This window comes from Phalacrocorax aristotelis, chromosome 7 (assembly GCF_949628215.1).
Source record: "Phalacrocorax aristotelis chromosome 7, bGulAri2.1, whole genome shotgun sequence".
NCBI lineage: Eukaryota > Metazoa > Chordata > Aves > Suliformes > Phalacrocoracidae > Phalacrocorax > Phalacrocorax aristotelis.
In genome coordinates, this window is record NC_134282.1 from 22765563 (window position 1) to 22784998 (window position 19436).

The window sequence follows — 19436 nt, forward strand, 5'->3', positions numbered from 1 at the left end:
GTTGTTGCAGAGTAGACAGTAACTTTTCCTCTAAACATTATGAATTCTGTTTTGTAAGAAGAAGTCAACTACCTGAGTATCAGGTATATATTGAACTGTTGTTCAGTGCTTGTTCTTTAAAAAAGAACACTAGAAGATAAAGCCATTCAAGAGAGATCTTTACACATTGCTAAAATACAAACTCTCATTTTATTAACGTTTCTCTTAGAACAAAGTTAAAATGAGAATCCACTGTTAATAACTCCATCACCATCCAAGAGATGCAGGGTCTACATATATACATAAATTTGACAGTTACTTGAACAAAGCTGTATGCTTCCCCCCTCCATCCTCCTTTACGTATCAGAATGGACCATATCAATTTCTGAGGATGATTCTAACATCCAGAATGATTACTTTGGTAATTTGATTATTCTTATTATTGACACCATAAAAATCAGTAAAAGCCTGTGAAGGACAGTAGGATGGAGCAGTAAGAACTGGGCTGCTCCCTAAGGGAAGGCTAACGGGGGGCTGAGAACAATCATGACACTGGCTGGGCAGTGAGCTTACCCTCAGGGCACAGTCCCAGAGCACCCAAGCTGGGTGATGACAACAGGTCCTGTCAACAGTCCAGTGATCATCAGGCAAAAGCAAGGTAACAATTCAGATCCAAGGTCAAACTGGAAAACACAAACAATAACTCATGAACAGGACTGGGAACAGGTACAGCAGCTGTGATATAGCTCAGGCCAGGATTGAAGGCACAGGCCTAAGCTTAAATAAGGCTTTTGGACCCATGGGTAGGTGGCGGGTATGCCCTACATTTAGATCCATGCCATCTCTTCTAGGACCTACTGCTGAAAACTCAAACTCATACTGGGTTCTCCATACTTCAGCCTTTTTTCTTTGACATTCTTCCCCACCTCTAAAGAAAATAAAGTTGCAATACAGAAGCTCATCTCACCCTCTCCCTTAGGTCTATCACATTATTACAGTGGGGCTGTCCCTTCCTTTCTTTGCAATGACAGGTGGTGGTTAGTAACTGGAGTGCGATTTATAGTAACTGTTAGTAACTCATTAAAAAAAATCATTCAAAACATCTACTCTAACAGAAGACGAACATAAGCCTCAAGTTGCACAGCAAACATCCCATCAGACTCCACTTCATGTAAAAATGTGGCCCAATATCTCAGAACTTCAATCTTGCGCTCTAGTCTGGATAAAGAACAGTAACAGAAAAAGGAATAAAAATTCTAGTGATATATCATCAGAACTTGAATGACAACAGGAAACAAAGTCAGTATTGTATTACACAGCTGGATTTAGGAACATGAATTCTGTTTGGAAATACTTGAAATGTGTATTACATAATCACACTCAGACTTGGCTTTGTGAATACATAATAGACTGCTGCTTTGCTCACATGGCAAACTAAAATTAAGATAGATTCAAATATAACTGGAAGAACATTGTGGGAATGAATAAAGAGTATATTCTTAGCCAGAAATTCTTGTCTTTTGAGAGATGGTAATTAAAAAGATTATTTTTAAAAAGAGAGACAGAAAAGTTTATAATATGATTAAAAATAAGGGTTTTGAAATGTAAGTCATCAATCATGCTGGGTTATACAGAATTTCTGTTTCATTTTTGGGGAGAAATACATCCTGTTAGACATATGTTTTATCATGAAATAAAGATAATAAATGAAATTTCCTCATCACTTTATGTCATAGACACAAATTAAATATAGTTCTTCCCTTCCACAGTTACTAACCACCTAACTCCAAATCCAGTCAAGACTTGAAAGATGAACCTGTCAAAACCATCTCCATCAGATCTCACTGGTATCATGTCACAAAACCCACTGCTGTTTCCACAAGACTGATAAGACCAAATTCATCCAAGCTGCAATTTCACCAAGACTAAGGGACTTACAGCATGATATGAATGCAATTACTTGAGGTTCATGGGTCTAAACTTACAAAAAATGTGCAGAAGATTTTCCAGAGTATTTTCAAAGAACTAGGGGAACATAACTCATTTGATTGGGTTGTGTTTGATTAGAGAACAGGTTTGAGAAAAAAGTGAGTTTGTGCTCCACAAGAGAGTAAATAAAAGCTCTGAGAAAGTAAGAGTTATTCGGGCTTTATATCTGGGGCTGTGATGTATCCCCAGAACTTACATGAACCTGCGTTTGCTATATAAACTCCAGAACAAGTGAGGATTTCATCTGTTTGACCTGAAGCCTTGTCCCAGAGTTACCATTAATTGCTCATCTTAATCTTGTTAAGATGTTCTCAAAGGTCAGGTAAATCAGTATTCCATAAAGTCTTGAATAAAATAGATCAACCTGTAAACATCTTTTAAACTGGCATTATTTACTGTAAGTAGTTTCTCTCCATTTCTTGTAAGTGCCTTTTCTAGGCAAAGGAATCACTTCCACAGGTTGTTCAGGGGCAGAAAATCAACTACAATCTGATGACCTATCACCCTTTAAAAACAAAACAAACAAACAAAAAACCCCAAACAACAAAATTTGTCCTGCCCCTATTTCTGGAAGTAAATGAAGAGACTGTCAGAAGACTCTGGAACATGACAAGACAATTCCATAGCCTACAGAAAATAAAGAGGACTACATACATTGAAAATAAAATGTGAAACAATATTTGCCTCGCTAGGATAAACAACATATTAACAATGCTCAACATTCTCCATTTGTAGCAACAGCTGATCTGCTGGTTTTCTTTTAGGTTATGGTTGCTACACTTCAAAACTGAGGCTCTAAATGAGCTTTGTGTCATATGCATAATATCCAGGGTCCAATCCAGGAAATAAAAACTATACTGTATGGCTACGTACCAAAACTTCAGATGCATTACCCCTTGAAAAAAGCAAAGCCTCCTTGCAAAACATCCTTGATTGGTTCATTAGCAATAATGAAGCTTAGCTCCCTAATGTACACCCGAGTCAGCAAATTCCTTGTCCAGGCTTAGACAAACTAGAGAAGTAACATCTCCTCCAGGCGGAAATTAATTATTAAGCCACATTTATCAAGTGAAAGCAGCAAGGTGGCTGACTCCCTAGGCAACCGCTAGTGGCCTGAAAACACTTCTATAATCTTCATGCACATCTAAGATTGTTGGATTTGCTCAGTTGTCCAAATCAGGCTGCTTACATTGTACCCTGAAGGCCAACACACCACAGAGAGCAACACGCACTGCTGTGATCCGTCCTTTCCACTTACACCCAGCCTTTTCTGATAAACACAACAGTGAGGTGCAATCACTAACCACACTACTACTAAGCTCCCTGGTTTTGCTTATCCCAGCTGTGCAAAACTTATGAAGTCACACATTCACCTTTTCTAAATGAGTTGCTATTCCTTCTGGATTTTGATGAAAAACTGCAGACTTTCTGCTTCATTCTATTTAGGAGTGAGTAAATTTCTCAAATCTTTGAAAATTTTCACATCAGATTTCCAATCCGTGAGACACTGTTTACATACTGGTCTCAAAGCAAGCTAAGGACAGAAGCCAATGCTTTAGAGATGGCCTGAAACAGAATTGCATGATGGATTAACATCTTTCAAAAGAGGGACACCTTGACAGGGTGATGTACCCATTTTCTCACAATTTGAGGCTCGTCTGAGCATAGGGTGCATACAGTACTTGAAACCTTCCATTCTAGACTTCAGGTACTGTAGAAAACCACATCACAGTCTCTCACTCCTTTTTCTCAACCTGAATTTCTTCATGACCTCTGGTAACTCTGCTAATATTGACCTTTAGCTTATGTAGTATTTTACTTTTCTGGTCCCTGTAGTTTATTCCCTTGATATATTTACAGGCAGCAATCATATCTTGTCTTAGCCTTTATTTACCCAGGCTAAACAAACCAAATCTTTTAAGTGTTCTCTGATATGATAAGCCATCCATTTTCCAGATAACCTGAGTGGCTCTTCTGTAGACCTGATTCAGTTTAAAAACACCTGTCTTGAAAACTGACAGCTTAAATCGTGCAAAGTATTCTCCACAGCTCTTACAAGGGCCAAGTATAATAGAATTAGCTACTTCCTTGTATCTCTGGTATATGGATGTTCCCAATTCTAAAATCCAATTTTCAATACATAGGGCTTACACTTTCCATAATGAGACCTATCCTGCCTTCTGTTCTTTCTCAGTCATACATACACCACACTCCCAGTCCTCACTGTCATGCTATGGATACCCCTACCCCTTTTTTAAAGAAGATCAGCTGCTCCTCTTTTCTTCTTTCCCTACTTAATGCCCTTTTTCCCTGTCCTCTTCTGCTTTATCTTCTGGATATTTCCAAAAATATTCTGTAAGCTACAAACTTCAGATAAACAAGCCATGAGCAATGGGCATACAAATGTACGTGTCCTCAAGGAACGGTGGCTGCTCCATTCTCAGGAAAAAGACGACCTACACAGAGTATAGAGGAAATCGTTTACCACAGTCTCCCTGCTGGTTTCTACGTCAAAATGTTATTTCTAAATCCATCAGTGATGGATTTGGTTTCGGTTAAACATCTGACTTTTCTCATTCTTCTGCATTATTTGTCAATTGGAGTTAAAAATATATTTATTCACAGATTGATAAAAGAGTATTAATAAAAATCACAGCATTTTAAAAATTTCTCAGAGTTAAGAGGCCAGCTTTTGCTAGGAGGGAGTAGAGGTCCTCCAAATATTGTACTTTACACCACGACACCAATTCACCTCTACCATTTCAAAAGAGTGGTACAAACACACTCATTTTATTCACTTTCAGAATCAGCACACTTTATGAGCTAAAAACATTCCTTGTAATGTCTTGCTACAGTTCCAGACCCGCAATTTAAAATATGCACAATTCATGGTGACAAAAACCTAGCCCTGTCATTTATGCTGATGGTATTTATCACTCAAGTTTGAGTCGCGCAAGTCAAAAAACAAGTTGTTTATTGGATGATCTTAAGATTTTGTTTGTTGTATGTCTAAAGTTCTTTTCATTGAAAGGGTCTCTGACCATATTAACAGAGAGAAAAGGAACATTGTATGTGAAAGCACAACCATCATCTCCCTGCGTTTTGAGCAGTTTATGGAAACAAATGAGATCAAACATCAGGAAAATGGTATTTCAAATAGAAAAAAAAAAGGCAAAAAAACCACAAAACCACCAACAAAAATCCCTGTCTTGATCTCATATACCCCATACTAAAGAAACCCATCCAGTTTCTTCCCAGAGGTTTAGTTTACATCTAAATTTAACCCTTCTGTCAGTGCTTCATTAGCAGTAATGAAGCAGTTCAATTTCTCAGTGTCATTAAAAAACACCAAGTCAAGCCTCATTTCTCAGTCAGACTTACAGGGAAATTAATTCTGTCTAACAAGCTGTACTTCATCCTCTCACAAGTGTTGAATCAAATTACTTTTTAAAATGAGCTTCATAGAACACAGAAAAGAATATGAAAACATGAAGATTTAGTCACCCACTATTCCTTTTCCAAAGCACAAAAGTTGTAGTTTAAAGTCTCCTTTCTGACTTCCTTGTGAGAGCAGCTCACTGTTTTCCCCCTTGGAGTAACACACCACTTACTCTTTGTTGCTGCCAAGTCCTAGGGCTTTATCTCACTTAGTGTACTTGCAATAAGGCCTCCTCTGAGCTGCCATTTTTGTTCCTCCTACCCGTTTCCTCATTTGGCTCTCAAGTAACTTCTACTATATAGCATTTTACCACACAGAACCATATACAGTCTCTGCCACCTTACTTGTTGCTGAACCGTCTCCTGCACCTCCCTCTCCTCTTTGGTCTAGGACTTTTGCGCTCTAAGGCTCCAAGTTTACACTTAACTTAGGGTGGATCCTTCCTCCACAAAGGAACGACTCAATTTTTAAGTTCTGATACAAAGCTAACAAATCCTTTGTAGAAGTTGGTGAAACCGTGCTCAAACAGACCTCCATGGAAAACTCATGAACACAATTCTTGTCTTTCATCTTCTTCTTATAATTAATCTAGCTTGTAATCTTTACCTCATGCTTTGCAATTCTTTACCTTACAGCTGACTACTATTCACTTTAAATGACTTCACACAAAAGCAGGAAGGTAGCTGTTAAACATGCAGCTGATAAGCAGGTGATAAGCATAAAAAGGACCCCATCAGCTCAAGGGACCACTGGAAACTCACTGGATAGAAAAATCCATTCCTAACTTGCACAATGTCTGTGCAAGAAAACAAGTTCTCTGTTATTTTCACCTAGGTAGTGAAAACAGACTTGAATGTATATAAACCTTCAAGCCCATCTTAGTTCTCGGTGATACATACTTTCATCCAACAAGATACAGGCATTTTGCTTTGCCTAGCTGCTTTAAAGGGCAGCTAGAGGAGGCAAGTAACTCAGTAAGGTGCTGGGGAATACCTTTTGGACGTGCCTGTTCTGTTTTATGTATGTTATAGTGAAAGGCAGGAGAATAACTCTGGGCCCAGAAATGCTATGCACGATTAAAATTAAAATCTGTTGCACTCAGATGAAGAACAAATATGTCAGAAATAACATTCCTAATGATATTACCGCGGAAAGCAGTGGAAATTCAGGCATAGCCTCGTGTAACGACATGCACAAGAGGGGAACGTTACAAAAGTTCAAATGCGAGGTTTCCCTAATGGGATATCTTCCCGACACTCAATCCCTTGGAAATGCCAAAGCATGTATCTGTGATAGCTCCTCAGGCATAGACACATTGTAACTCTGTGCTAACTCTGGCCCTGCAACAGAGTAGCTAGGGGGGCGAGCCCTGGAAAAATGTGCCTTCCAGCGGGCATGTTTCCTCCCCACTCCCACCTCACTCCCTGTGCAGTGCATGATACACTCAATCTTATTCCTTTTGAAAGAAATAAAGGAGAACCTCATATATTCTTAGTACAGCCCACACTGAGTGCGATTACACTACATATTAGTTAATGAAATTTAAAGAAAATACTCGGTATTCTACCAAATGAGAAGTGCTCTGACAATTTCTCAAATCATACGGGTTGAGTTCCTAGAAATAAAAAATACAGCATTAAGTTAGTGGCCACAATTTTGTAAACAGTCTCATTCATTCTTCTATATGCTCTTGAACTGTTAGCAAGACTAAAGGAATTTAATAAAAACTTCATAGTCTTGAATTCTGAGTATTCATAATTTTTAATTCTATACATATTATCATTCCTGAATACATGCACTTAAATTGAATACCTTAAGACATCTCCTGTAGCTTTTCATGATGATTGGAGAGAAACAGAGCACAGTGGATGGGATGGTCATGTGAAGAAGGCATAAAAGAGATTAGGGAACAGTAGTTCCTAGGAAGAAGAAATGCAGCATACCACAACAGTGCCTCTTGCTGTGTTTTGAGCAACTTCTGTAGATTGCCTTGGTCAAGGGAAGTTCGTTTACTTCCATCTCACTACTCAGCAGCTCAGGGCTGGCAAGTTGATAACATATGTTGTGCTTCACTAGGCGAAAGTGTGGCTGGCCTCTGCCTCCAGTTCACAGGAGCACCACAGGCCATACACAGCATGCTTTTTTCACACGAGATTCCCTGAGCCAGGGCATTCAGTGAGCTCTGTGTCACCGTCTTCTGTTCCCCAACCTCAGCTCTCCATTCATCAACATGAAAGGGGTTTTGTTTTCAGGTTTGTTATTTTTTTTAATTCATGCTGGCCTGAGGAATTTGTCAGACACTGAAGGATTCTACCTATTTTTGTATCCCCAGGGATACAAATTTCCTTCTCTCCACATGAGGATGTAATCCGTACATCCATTACAGCATGACATCAATAAATAATTTTATCCCACAGCAGGAGAATTTCATAGGAGAAAGAAGTGGATTAAAATGGCTCAGAATCAAAAATCCCAACTGCATGCACCTTATTTTTATGTGTCTTGAAGGGAGAAAATATATTTTTGTGAGCTTAATCAGGAAAGGGAATAATCTATCACTTCAATAAACAGAGCACCTAAGAATGTTAAATATTTTAAAATAGCCTGTTTAGTACAAATATTATTTCACAGGGGAATTGTTTTCTATTGTTTGATGAGAGTTAACCTTGGCACTGTCAAAAGATAGCAAGTGCTTGTTTAAAGAACACTAAAGGGCAAACAAAGCCATGACTGCACTAAATCTGTGTTTCAAATGCAGAGTTATGATCTCAATTCCTGTATATTCTAAACTTGTGTAATGTGATCATATAAATATTAGAAAAATAGAGGTCATTATAACCCTAATAAGAGCAAGAATCTTACACAGTAGGTCAGAATAAAGACAAATGCAATTTTTAGAAACCTGATTGAAAAATAACAGCAGAAATTCTGCTGCATGGGAAAAATATATTATCCCACCTTAAACTGCCATAAAAAAAGCAGGAAAAAACAGCTGTATCAGGAAAGGTAGGGAAGTTTTTCTATTGCTCTATTTTACACAGCCAGCCATTGATGAAATTTAAGAAAGGGTGTTTTCTGTTCAAAGACTACAAGAGGAAAAGTGGAGCACATGCTATGTGGGTGGTATCCCAAGAAGAATTCAGAGCTAGAAAACATAGAAACAATAGCTTAATTTTTTGTCACATATTTTTCTCCTTGTAGCAACTTTGTTGAGTCCTATTACACGCCTTTGTGACAGTTCCTCTCCACTTACCTCTCCATGATGGATGAAAGGGGAAATGCATTGTAAGAATCCATAGGCATAAAACATTATGGGATATGGAATCTAGCCAGAAAGTCCAGCCTAGCAAGGAGAATAAGAATAAAAAGTTGTGTTAAAGACAGCTCTCAAGAGTGCTGCAAAATAATTTTGAATCAGAGGGCTTCAGACTTCTAATAAAAATTGAAAATATTTCAGTCTGGGCCTTTAAAATATGTCAATGGAAAATCAAAAGTTTCTTTAAAAAGGCACTTTTAAAAAAAATTACAAAAGATCTAATCATGTAAATAAAAAGTTTCAATAGCTCTGCTTGTTCTTACTATACCATAAGCATATAAAAATGATCAAATTACAGTTTTTCATTTGTCACAATGCAGGCCATAAGTGCCAGACAAAGATAATAGCTCCTAGACCAGGGGTTCACCTATACAGAGACAGAATGAAGCAGTGTCTTTGGCTGTTATTTAATCTTATTCTGAGTTTACCAGGACACGTGGTATACTGAAAGGCATTACATGTCACATGGCCTGCAGAAAACCCATCTTCTTTTCCCTCTTAAGCTACTGAGAGAATTGGAAAAAATTTGGACTCATGACTCCTAATGAAGTATTTGGCATATGACTATCTTTCATGCAGCATTTGATAAAACCACTGGTAGAATTTTCCAATAGTTTCAAATTAATTTAACTGCTCTAATTAACTTGAATGTATTTACTCTTTCCTGTATGACATCTTGTGCCAAGCTGCATATGATCCTTTCTTGTTTCTTGGATGATAACTTCTCTCATATATATACACTACACCTTTCTGAAAGTCTTGCCCATCTTTCTATTTTGGAGCAATTCTCAACTGATTTTTCACTAGCTTCAAATACATACTGCATGGAGTAGCAATGCAAAAATAATTGTCCTACTTTCACTTGTCACAGTTCACTGTAACTACTTTTTCCCCCAGCATCTCCACATCTCACATGTTTTTTCAACCTTTCTTGCACCCAACCACCTACCTCCTCAGCTTCCACCACTCTTTCAAAACTCCACATTAAATGTCTAGCTGATTTGTGTCTTCCACATCAGCTCACCGACACAGAAGTTTTTTAAGAAACTACTGTTTCAAAACACATGCTTGTTTTATTAAAAAAGATTAAAAACCCTTGCACTATTATGAATTAGCTCTTCATTTATTGAAAATATTCATTATGTGGACATTCATAAAGATTTTAGCTAGTCATTTATTTGCTTTCAGGTACTTGGATTAAAGTGCTGACCAGGACAAGAATTTTCCTGTGTAGCATTGTTTGTTTTCTCTTAGCCATATATTTTTGAAGAAAAACAAAAGTCATCCAATGAGCCATGGTACTCACTTCAGAAGCACTCCCAAGGAACCAGTGCTTGTATGCCTCTTTGGGGAGATGTGTTGCTTCAGAAGCTAAGGATATGACCAATAATGCAAAAGCAAGAGGAAAAAAGACTAAGACCACTACATGCCTTGCTAATATCACTGCTTTTGGACGCTGAGGGTACAGGGGTAGTTTTCCACATTCCTCTTCCCTATAGTTTCTGTGGCTGCTGTGCATGACCTTCCCTGAAGGCCAGCACACACCTCAGGAGAGCGGCCCATCACCGTGGTGGGCCACAGCCCCCAGAGCACTGCGCTGAAAGCCCACAGGAAGGAAGGAAAGAAGGAAGGAAAAAAGGCCCCTGAGGGAAACGTTTACAGCGGGGATCCCAGAGAAACCCCTCACACGCCGGCGGGGCGGGCTGAGCCCAGCAAGGCGGCGAAGGCAGCTGCTGCCCCAGGGATACAGGTAACAGCCGCCTCGGCCCGCTTATGGGACGGGGACGGCTGGTGACGTCACACTCCATCAGCCAATAGCGGCCTCTGTTTACTTCGGGGCGGGCACTTGTCGCATATTCATGAGAAAGGCCCTCGCGCCCGGCGGTTGCCGCAGCGGCTCCGAGGGGGAGCTGGAGCGAGGCTGCCGGCCCCGCCCCCCACCCCGCCCCTCCGCCGCAGGAAGGCGCGCGGCCGCGGTGCGCATTTATGCTGAGCGTCGCGGCCCAGCGCGGGGCGGAAGCGCCCGGCAGTGCGTCCTCCCCGCCCGCCTTCCCGCCGGGTGTAGGCGACGAGGATGAGCCAGAGAGACACCCTGGTGCATCTCTTTGCTGGCGGGTAGGTGAGGCCGCCGCTCGGTGGGGGAGCGGCATGGCCTTAAGCCCGGTTCTACCTCTAGCCCTGGTACTTATCCCGGCCTTTCCGCGCGGGCTGCCAGGCGAGGCCGCCCGCTCGCCCCTCATTTCTTCCCCGCGGGGTGGGATGTGCGGTGGGTGCCGCCCTGTAGCGCCCCCCCCTCCTCCCCCGGCCTTGCCGCCTTAACCCCGGAAACAGCTCTTGCGGCGTTTCCCTGTCCCCCCGCCCCAGCCCGCGGGGGTCCTGTCCCGCCGCAGAGTCCTCCCGTCACGTCGCGGCCCGGCCTGGGAGGGGCCGGGAGCTCGGCTGCGGCCTGGGGTGGGGACCCCGCCGGGGTGGGAGGGCTGCCGGAGCGCTGTGAGGGGCTGTCGACCCCGTGCTGTGCCCGAGGGGGTCCTTTGGGTCGCCCTGAGCGCCCCCGGTGCGCCGCTCCCGCCCGGGCCCCGAGGCCCTCCCGGGCCTGTCGCGGGGAGCCCCGGCTGCCGGGGCCTCGCTGGGAGCCTGGGCGGGCCTGCGGTGCCTAGCAGGCCCGGCCCCGACTGCGGGTGGGTTGAGGGCCCGTGCGGGGGTGAGTGATTCGCTTAAAACAGCCTCTGGTCGCCACTCCAGGAGTTTGTCCCTTGTCTGGCGTTTCTGTGGAGAAACGCGCCGAGCCGCCTGTGCCTGGGGTCCCCCCGCGCTGCAGAGGCTGCCCAAGTATGCCTGTCCCCTCAGCACTCTGCAGATGGCTGGATGGTAGTGCCAGTATGGAAGGGCTGCTCTGTTACCTGAATGCATTTCAGCGCTCTGGTGTGTACTGCTTTTGCATGTGGGGCTTGACACAGTTGTGCAGCTTTCTGCCCATGAAGACAGAAGAAATCAGAGGGAAGATTTTAGCTAGAAGTAAAGATGCGGCCCTTGTAGCCTTGGTTAGATTTGAGGTAACTTCTGTACCTTTGCAGATATTAGTCTGTCTTGATCTTTTTAAGCTTTATAATGCTTGGGATATCTGCGGTTACACAGCCTGTGGTCCCTGCAGGGGTAAAGTGGGAAGAGCACATAGCTTGAAAGAGAAAGCTGGAGATCCTGTTTGGTGTAATGATAAAAGTGCATGCGGGTAGTGAGTGGGAAAAGTGACAGACTGGGAACATACTTCACATCCTTAGAGAGCTTGAAGATTGGATTTCCATTTGTACTTGTTGACTCTGGACTGGGGTGTTTGAGGTGGAGAAGACTATAGTGTTTCCTTTGAGCAGGTCTGGGCGAGTTGGCTACACATCAGCATGTTCTATGTTTCTGGCACACTTCGCAGATTTTCACTGTTACACACCTGATTTAGTGCTTATGTAGGTGCTTTTTCACCCCCCTGATTTTTGGCACTCTAAGAGGAGACGGATTATGCAGCAGGGTGCCCAACATAAGGTAGTGTGTGCTTTTTTCTTCAGATTTCACATCCTTGTAAACATTCAGAAAAGCAGTAGGAGGAATGCTGCCTTATTGTAGCACTTTAAGTTGATAGCTCTGCACAGGGAAGAACTGTGTGTAATGATAGAGACAGGTTTATAAACCTGGAACTTAAGACTGGATGAAGATTGCTCTGCTCAGCATGTTCATTCCTATTTTTTTGCAGAGAATTCTTGGTCTACAGTTAGCTGCTGGCCAGTTGGGTCAAGGGTTATACTGTGAGGAAAAGGCTGAATGACGTTTTCTCATGTGCAAGCCACACATTTCCTGTAACCTTAGTTCAGCAAAGTTAATGGTGTATATTTGGTCGTATTTAGCAGTTGAAAAGTTATTCAGGGTCATCTCATGACTTCTTTATGAGCATGGTGGGCTACAGATTGCCTGAGTGATCTTTAGTCTTCAGTGAAACCTAAAGGAAGCTTTGTTTTCCTTTAGGTTTCACTGGTGACTGTATGGAAATAGCATGATTATCTCAATCTGCTGGCCTTTTTCTGTAATGTTTAAGTTGAGTCTTCAATTCCTGCTTTCTGTAATGAAACTAACTGATGACACTGCTGTTTTAGTAATGTAGGTGGGGCCATCCTGGGATTTGTTTTTGTAGCTGCCTAACTTGTTTCATGACCAATTCAAAACTGTCAAACTGCAGTACTCTGGGCCATTTGAGTTTATTTTGGGAGTTAGTTTTGTATTTCTAATAATTTTTTCCTGTTATTCCTTTCTTCCTATCTCTGTATCCTTATCCCTTTCCAACAGGTTTGATAGATTTTTTTTTTTAGCAGTGCTGGCCACTGGGGCAGGTGTGGTGAGGGAATTACTCAGCAGTTGCTACTTGCTTTGTTTTTCTGAAGTAATTTTTACTCAAGTAGTTTAATTTTTAAGAATCCCATCTCTGTTTCATAATTGCATGTTAATTGTAAATACAACAAATATTTTGTGATAGAAATACTAATTCTAAGTCTAAAAATAAATTAGTACTCATTTTGGAATGGCTTTAACGTAGTTTCTAGCACCATCATTGAACTGAAGTGGTGTATTTTTTTTTCTAGGAAAGGAAGCTAATCTAAATGATGTTGTTGGAGTGGTTCATTCATTAGCCAGTACATCAACAAAGTACTACTTCATGTATGTGCAGCCCTCACCGCCTTGGGTATTACTTGGATCTTCTTGACTTTTTTAAATAGGATGTTGTCTGAAGTTCTATATGTAAAAATAACAGCAATCACATTCTGAAGTAGAAAATACATGGCATGAGAAGAGCATCATATTTACAGGCAATGAGATAAGGTAGAAAAATAAGGAATCCCTTTTTAATTAAAAAAAGTTACTGACTTAAGAACACAATCCTTAAAGAAAAGCAGTTTTAACTCGTAGGATTTGTAAGCAACTGGTTCCATGCAGTAACTTTGCTGTCACCTAAAGACACTTAAGTATAGTTTTCTAGGCTATATTCAAAACTGCCATTGTGCACTTTATACTGAAGAGCAATTGCAGGGAGAATACCTGAATGGATCGACAGTGTACCTGGAGTTGTCATGCTGTGACACATGTGAAACCATGTACTTGGCTCATATTTTGTCATGATGCCCCTATTTGTCAGGTTCTGTTTCTGCAAACCATGTAGTTACCACAGCTCCTTTTGCTAATAGTATTTTGTCCTTCAGGCGAAACTTAACTTTTTTTTTTCCCCTTCTGTTTCAGGAATCAAACTGTAGATTTTTTGCATATCTTCTGTCTTTCCATCTCCTAGTTAAATAGCAACTGTTGTCACTGTAGGCAGCATTTGGTAGTACAAACTCGGGTGCTTTTATTCCAAACCAAGAAGAATCAATTAAACATACTGCATCCTTAAATTATGAAGTGTTGTGATTGAAGTGTAGACTGTAGATGAACATTTTAGTTCAAGTATGTGAGTTACACAGTTACATGCTTTTCTAGTTGCCAGACTACTTAAAACAACAACAAAAAAGTAGTAGAAAGCCCTTAATGTTTTGCTTTATAGGGAAGATTAATATGTTTTGGATGTATCTGCTTGCAGTCTTAATTGGTATGTCATGAAAATTCAGGTGTTGGCTACAAAAATAATTTCCAGGTTTTCATTATTTATTATTCATTGCCAGAGAGCTTATGACGGTAATTATCGTACAGACTTCTGTCAGGGCATGGGAGCTTGCCTGGGCTTTGTTTCCTCAGCAAAACGGGGGACTGGTTTGGGTTAGGAGGTGGACAGCAGCTTTTCTGAGTTCAGGGTTGGGCAGTCTCAGGTTTACATCTTCATTCTTTAGTCTTGGTGTTTCATGCAGAAAGTTGGCTGTTTTCTAATTTAATGTGTGAGGATTAAATAGAGAGGAGCCTCTTATTTGCCCTGATTATAGAACTGTCTCAAATTGATCTGTAATTTAAATCACTCTTAGTCTGACAGAGGTTCTTGGCAAATCCCTGCACTGGCTGAAATAGTTCAGACTCGGAAAAATATATTTAAGGTAAATGTTTGAATTCTTCAGAAAGATCAGACACTGTTAAAATGTATGAAGTAAAGGTGAAAGACCCTTGGGGTTTTTTTGATTTAGGAAGATATTAGTTAATAATGTAGCAGGTAGTGTGATGATAGGGGCTTTTTACTCCCTTTCAGAAAATAGCCACTTGAGCCATAACTGAGTTACCAAGCACTTGGGTTCCCCTCTACCCTAAAATACATTCCTGGCATAACCGTGGATGTTTTTCAGAATGAGTCCTTCCTGTTGTAAGGCATAGGAGAAGGTTAGTACCTTCCTGTCCAAACTTTGTTATTTTTGTGTTCAGATACTCTTCTGTAGGGAATAAGGTAGTGTTTGTTTAAAACATTGAGTAGCTTGGGTTTTGCTCCATGAGGTTACCAAATAGCATGAAAACTGCTGTTAGTATTTGAGAAACTATGAAGCTGGTGTGTTTTGTATTTCCTTCTAGATGACTGGTGTTTTCAGCTGTTTTTATTTAATACAAGTGTACTTGTAAATATTTATTTACCTGGTTCCTAATAGAAGCTACACTGTACATGTTGATGTTTGGTTTGGATAATGGAATCCAGTGATGCTTGTTCCCCTTGTGGTGTTTTTCCTGTTTTCACTTGTAGGTTTCTATATGTCAGTACAACAGGGGATTTTTATTTTTACACTGTTAATTCCAAATAGCAGGTTTGATTAATGTTTTTAGTTTAAGGATGTTAGCTTAACTTACACTTTCCAAGTTTCATCACAGAAACAATCTGTGGATAAGGGGGTGAAGAGTTTCTGGCTGCCAGTACTCCTAGCTGTCACATTAACAGTGAAGATGGAAAGGTGTGTAATAAACAAGTGTAGCAGTTTAATAACAGGAAAACTCTGAAAATTCAGGATTAATGGGATACATTCTTTCTGTTTGAGAGCTGTATTTGTTAAAGCCCTTAAATACCTGAAGAGGGATACTATAAACTTAATATCCAATCCTGCAACTTTATCTGGTGATGTGAAAGTTACTCGTGTTCTAAGACAGCTCTGTGAAGTTGCTGATAGATTTGGGACCTCAGCTTGCAATAAGAGGTGAAGAGATTAGAAGGAACTCTGTTTGCAAGTGGCTTGGGTTTTGTTGCTTTTGACAGAGTTTTGAGCTCAATTTTCTTGCTGTTTTTCTTGGCAGCTAGTATTTGTATGGAACTTTCGTTTTCTTACAGGAAAGAAACAGCTGGTGAAATACATGAATGAATGTAGACTAAAGATAACAAGGTCAAGGGTTATCTTTGAGTCTTTGAGGCAGTGGTTACAAATACTGTGAAAGGTGAATCTGAGACTAGCACTATGACTAGCCTCATCTTTTATTTGTTTAAAATACATAATTATCTGAAGGAATAAAAAAATTCTTGCACTGGCAGTTTCAATTCTAAGTCAGCCAACACTGGCATTAGGAATATTGATCTGCTTTGGAGCATTTATAGATGGGCCAGTGGCTGAAGTTGAGACCATGGTCCATGCTGGAGCTGTCTCTGCTTTTACTTCCTGGGGTGTCAGGTAACAGTAGAAGATACTCAACTACTCTGGACAAAGGCAGTGATTCCTTAGCAGGTACCCTCAAGTTGCAATAATAGAAAGTTTTCTTGTGCAGCCATCTCTGGAAATAGAACCTGGGATTTGAATGCCAAACAGGATTAGGTGTTTGAAGTATGGTCATATTTCTTTCCTTGCAGTGTCTCACAAATACTGCAGGTATTATCTGGAGTAAATGGTTGTTAATACTTGTATCTGTGTTGAATTCCTAGCAGGGTTTAAAGCCTAGATAGGTTTATGTTATTCTGGTGAGGTGACGGACTTCTAAATGCACCTTAGGGATGAAATTAAATGGGGTTTGTTTTTTCTTTTTATGGGTGCTCTCTGGAATCAGCTTCAGTTTCTGAGAACATTGCCATCTTCCTAGATACTTCTGTCCAAGAGATGTCAAGTAGATAACTGTTCTTAGTTTTACTGTTGTTTTAAGTTTATCATAATCCTGCAGGTTAGATAACTACACACCTCTGTTTCACTGACTGCAGTGTCTCTTGTGCCTTCTTGTACAGTTTAAGCTGCAGATTTCTCTATCTTGACTGTGTTAATAGCAGTGGGATTTTAATCTTCCTTTTTTACATGTGTGTTTATTTCTGTGGATTTACTTACTGATTTGTGCTCTTCTGCCCTTCAAATTACTTGGGACCTACAGGTGAATTCTCATGCTCTTGTATGATCAGGTGTTTTTGATGAAAATCAGCTTTGCAAGTTTTTCTTACACTTGCTTGGCAAAGCCAAAAAAGGCTTAGTAAACATTTATTAGAGGCAAATGACAAATTTAGGATAGGAAAGATGAGCAAGTGGTCTTCTGAGATATGTTCGTTAGAAACTGCTATAAACATTCAGACACAGGAGCGTCTCAGGGTTTTGCCCTTTTCACTTCCAGTTTGTCAGCAGGAGTGTCTTTGTATACCTAATCGCTCTGCCAGGTGAAACTCATTTATTTCTGGAGAAAGTTACACATTAGTAAGTGTTCTCACAAGTCCCAGTTGTTGGGGCCTAGTACATGGCTGGAGATGCTGAAGCCCAGAGGGGTTTTAGGTAGTAGAAATTACTTTAGTTTACAAAATCCCACCTGTGCTCTTGAGGACAAGAAATCTAATAACTTTCTAACTCTTAAATGTTTTTCCAAACGGTGCTACTCCCTAATTTGTGTTAAGCTACAAACTAAAAAGCTTGTCATTAACTTGACCTGGTGAGGAGGGTAGCAGGAGTGGTGGTGGCAGCCTGCTGGTGATTTATAGAACACTTGCAAAGCTGCAGCTGGTGGCTGGCTGTTAGTGGCTGGCCAGGACTTGGAGCACAAAGAAGTAGCTGTCTCCTTCACAGTATTTCTAGTAGTGTGTTAAATAAGCAAGGCCGGAAATATATTTCTAAGTAAAATACACTGTCATTGATGCTGGTGACAAACAGCTGGCACGCTTGTTAGAATTGCTTATTTGTACAGGGTGGGTAGCTATTGAATTGTCTGTCTTCTTTGTTTACCTACAAGCTATATTTGCTGACAGTTTCTCATAAACAGATTCTTGTCAAGCCTTGCAGTGTTTATCTTCAAGTTCAAGTGACCTAGATAAATCAGTGTAGTTCCTGGTTTATGCTTTTATTTAACTCAGTGGATCTTGTGACTACTGAGCAAGGTCTGGTTCCTCAACATTTGGGGACTTTTTCTTTCAGTGCTTCAATTCCAGATGCTTTCTTTATTATATGGGGCTTTTTGAGGGCTGTGAGTGTGATGTAGTACATTTGACAGAAGTAGAAACTGGAATTTTGCAAAGATTGTTTGTGAGCAGTACAGAACCACATAGCACTACAAAACTTTTCTTCACTTGTGAGTAGTAATTTAAGACTTTGAAGATAGGGGACAGAAGAAAATTTTAATCCAAAGTATCAATAGCTAGTGGAAAACATATGAAATATTCTCAGGTTCAGCTGAGACATCTCTAAACTGTTTAAGGGGAGGGGGAACCAAACAAACCACCCAACAACACAACAGTAAAACTGCCAAGAATGCATGTTACTTGAAATTACTTGAATGGCAGAATACAGTGCAGGTAAGGGGTGCACAGTTCTTAAAGGGAGGCAGGTGATCTGCTGCTTCCTTATGATGCATGTAAAAACAGCTGGCTATCACTGAACAATGCTTGCTGCAGGCAAATGTAAAAAGAACAAGCATTGAGTAGCTGTATGTCTGTGCTCTTCCCTAGTAATCCATTGCTGAATGCAGTATTTCCAGCTCAGCCACAGTGGATGTCTGACAAGTGCTGTTGCAGTCAGGCATCCCTTGTGGTGATTTGGGTGTGGTGCAGGGGAGCATGCAGGATACAAGCTCCAGGTCGGCGTTAATCTTCAACTTTGGAAAACTTTTCAAGTGTGATGTAGCTGTGGAGCCAGTAGTATTAAAGGCTCCAAATTCCAAGCCCTGTTGAAGAATGCAGACCAAGTTTTTTCTTCCTCCTTTCTTTCCCCTTCCATAGCATTTATCTCATTAATATAAACCATACCACATGCTTTCTCTTGCTATTACTGTTTGAAAAAAAGTCCTCATGTAACCTGTCCAAAATTAAATGCGGAAAGATCTTAAAGGGAGTAGACTCAAGTTGATCAGAAGCAGGGGTTGCAAGAAAGGAAATAAACTAAAGCCAGCTGCATGCATTGCCTGCACAGGCACATTACCATACAGCAGTGTCTGCTGTTGAACTGCAGGAAACACAGTAACTTGCTATCTGTCTTGAAGATGCTTGAGCTCTAAAGCTCCATGTCAAGTTGTTTTGAGGGCTGGCCTATGTGTGGTTCTTGTGTGGTATTCATGTCATGAACTTTAACATGTTACAGGCTCCTACAGCTTCCAGCACTCACTAAAATAAATATTAGCACATCTAGTCTGTCTCTTCCTGCAAGTCTCATTTTAAAAAGTCTGTTTGTAGCTTACTATTAGAAGAGTAAGCTCATCCAGAGATTTTTAAGCATGCTGCTCTAAAAGCCATGTCAGCCTGTTACTGTGTGTGGACAGCACACACTGGAAGACTGTCATCCATCTTCCTGTGAGGACACTTTTTTTGCAGACTGACAGAGAAACCTGATTTCTTTC

At 40.8% G+C, this 19436-nt stretch overlaps 1 protein-coding gene and 1 long non-coding RNA gene across 2 annotated transcripts in view; one reads left to right on the forward strand and one right to left on the reverse strand.

The window, feature by feature from the left end:
* Positions 1–227: 227 nt before the first annotated feature.
* On the reverse strand, positions 228–10477 carry LOC142059516 (uncharacterized). Its single transcript, XR_012661391.1, has 3 exons — positions 10030–10477; positions 8661–8750; positions 228–662 (listed from the first exon to the last, which is right to left on the reverse strand). It is a non-coding gene; the product is annotated as an uncharacterized LOC142059516 (long non-coding RNA).
* A 188-nt stretch (positions 10478–10665) lies between these two features.
* Positions 10666–19436, forward strand: part of SLC25A36 (solute carrier family 25 member 36) — a 33392-nt gene continuing 24621 nt past the window's right edge. The window contains exon 1 of the mRNA XM_075099244.1: positions 10666–10838. Coding sequence (XP_074955345.1) covers positions 10798–10838 — 41 coding nt within the window. The 5' untranslated portion in view covers positions 10666–10797. The remainder of the gene's footprint in view (positions 10839–19436) is intronic.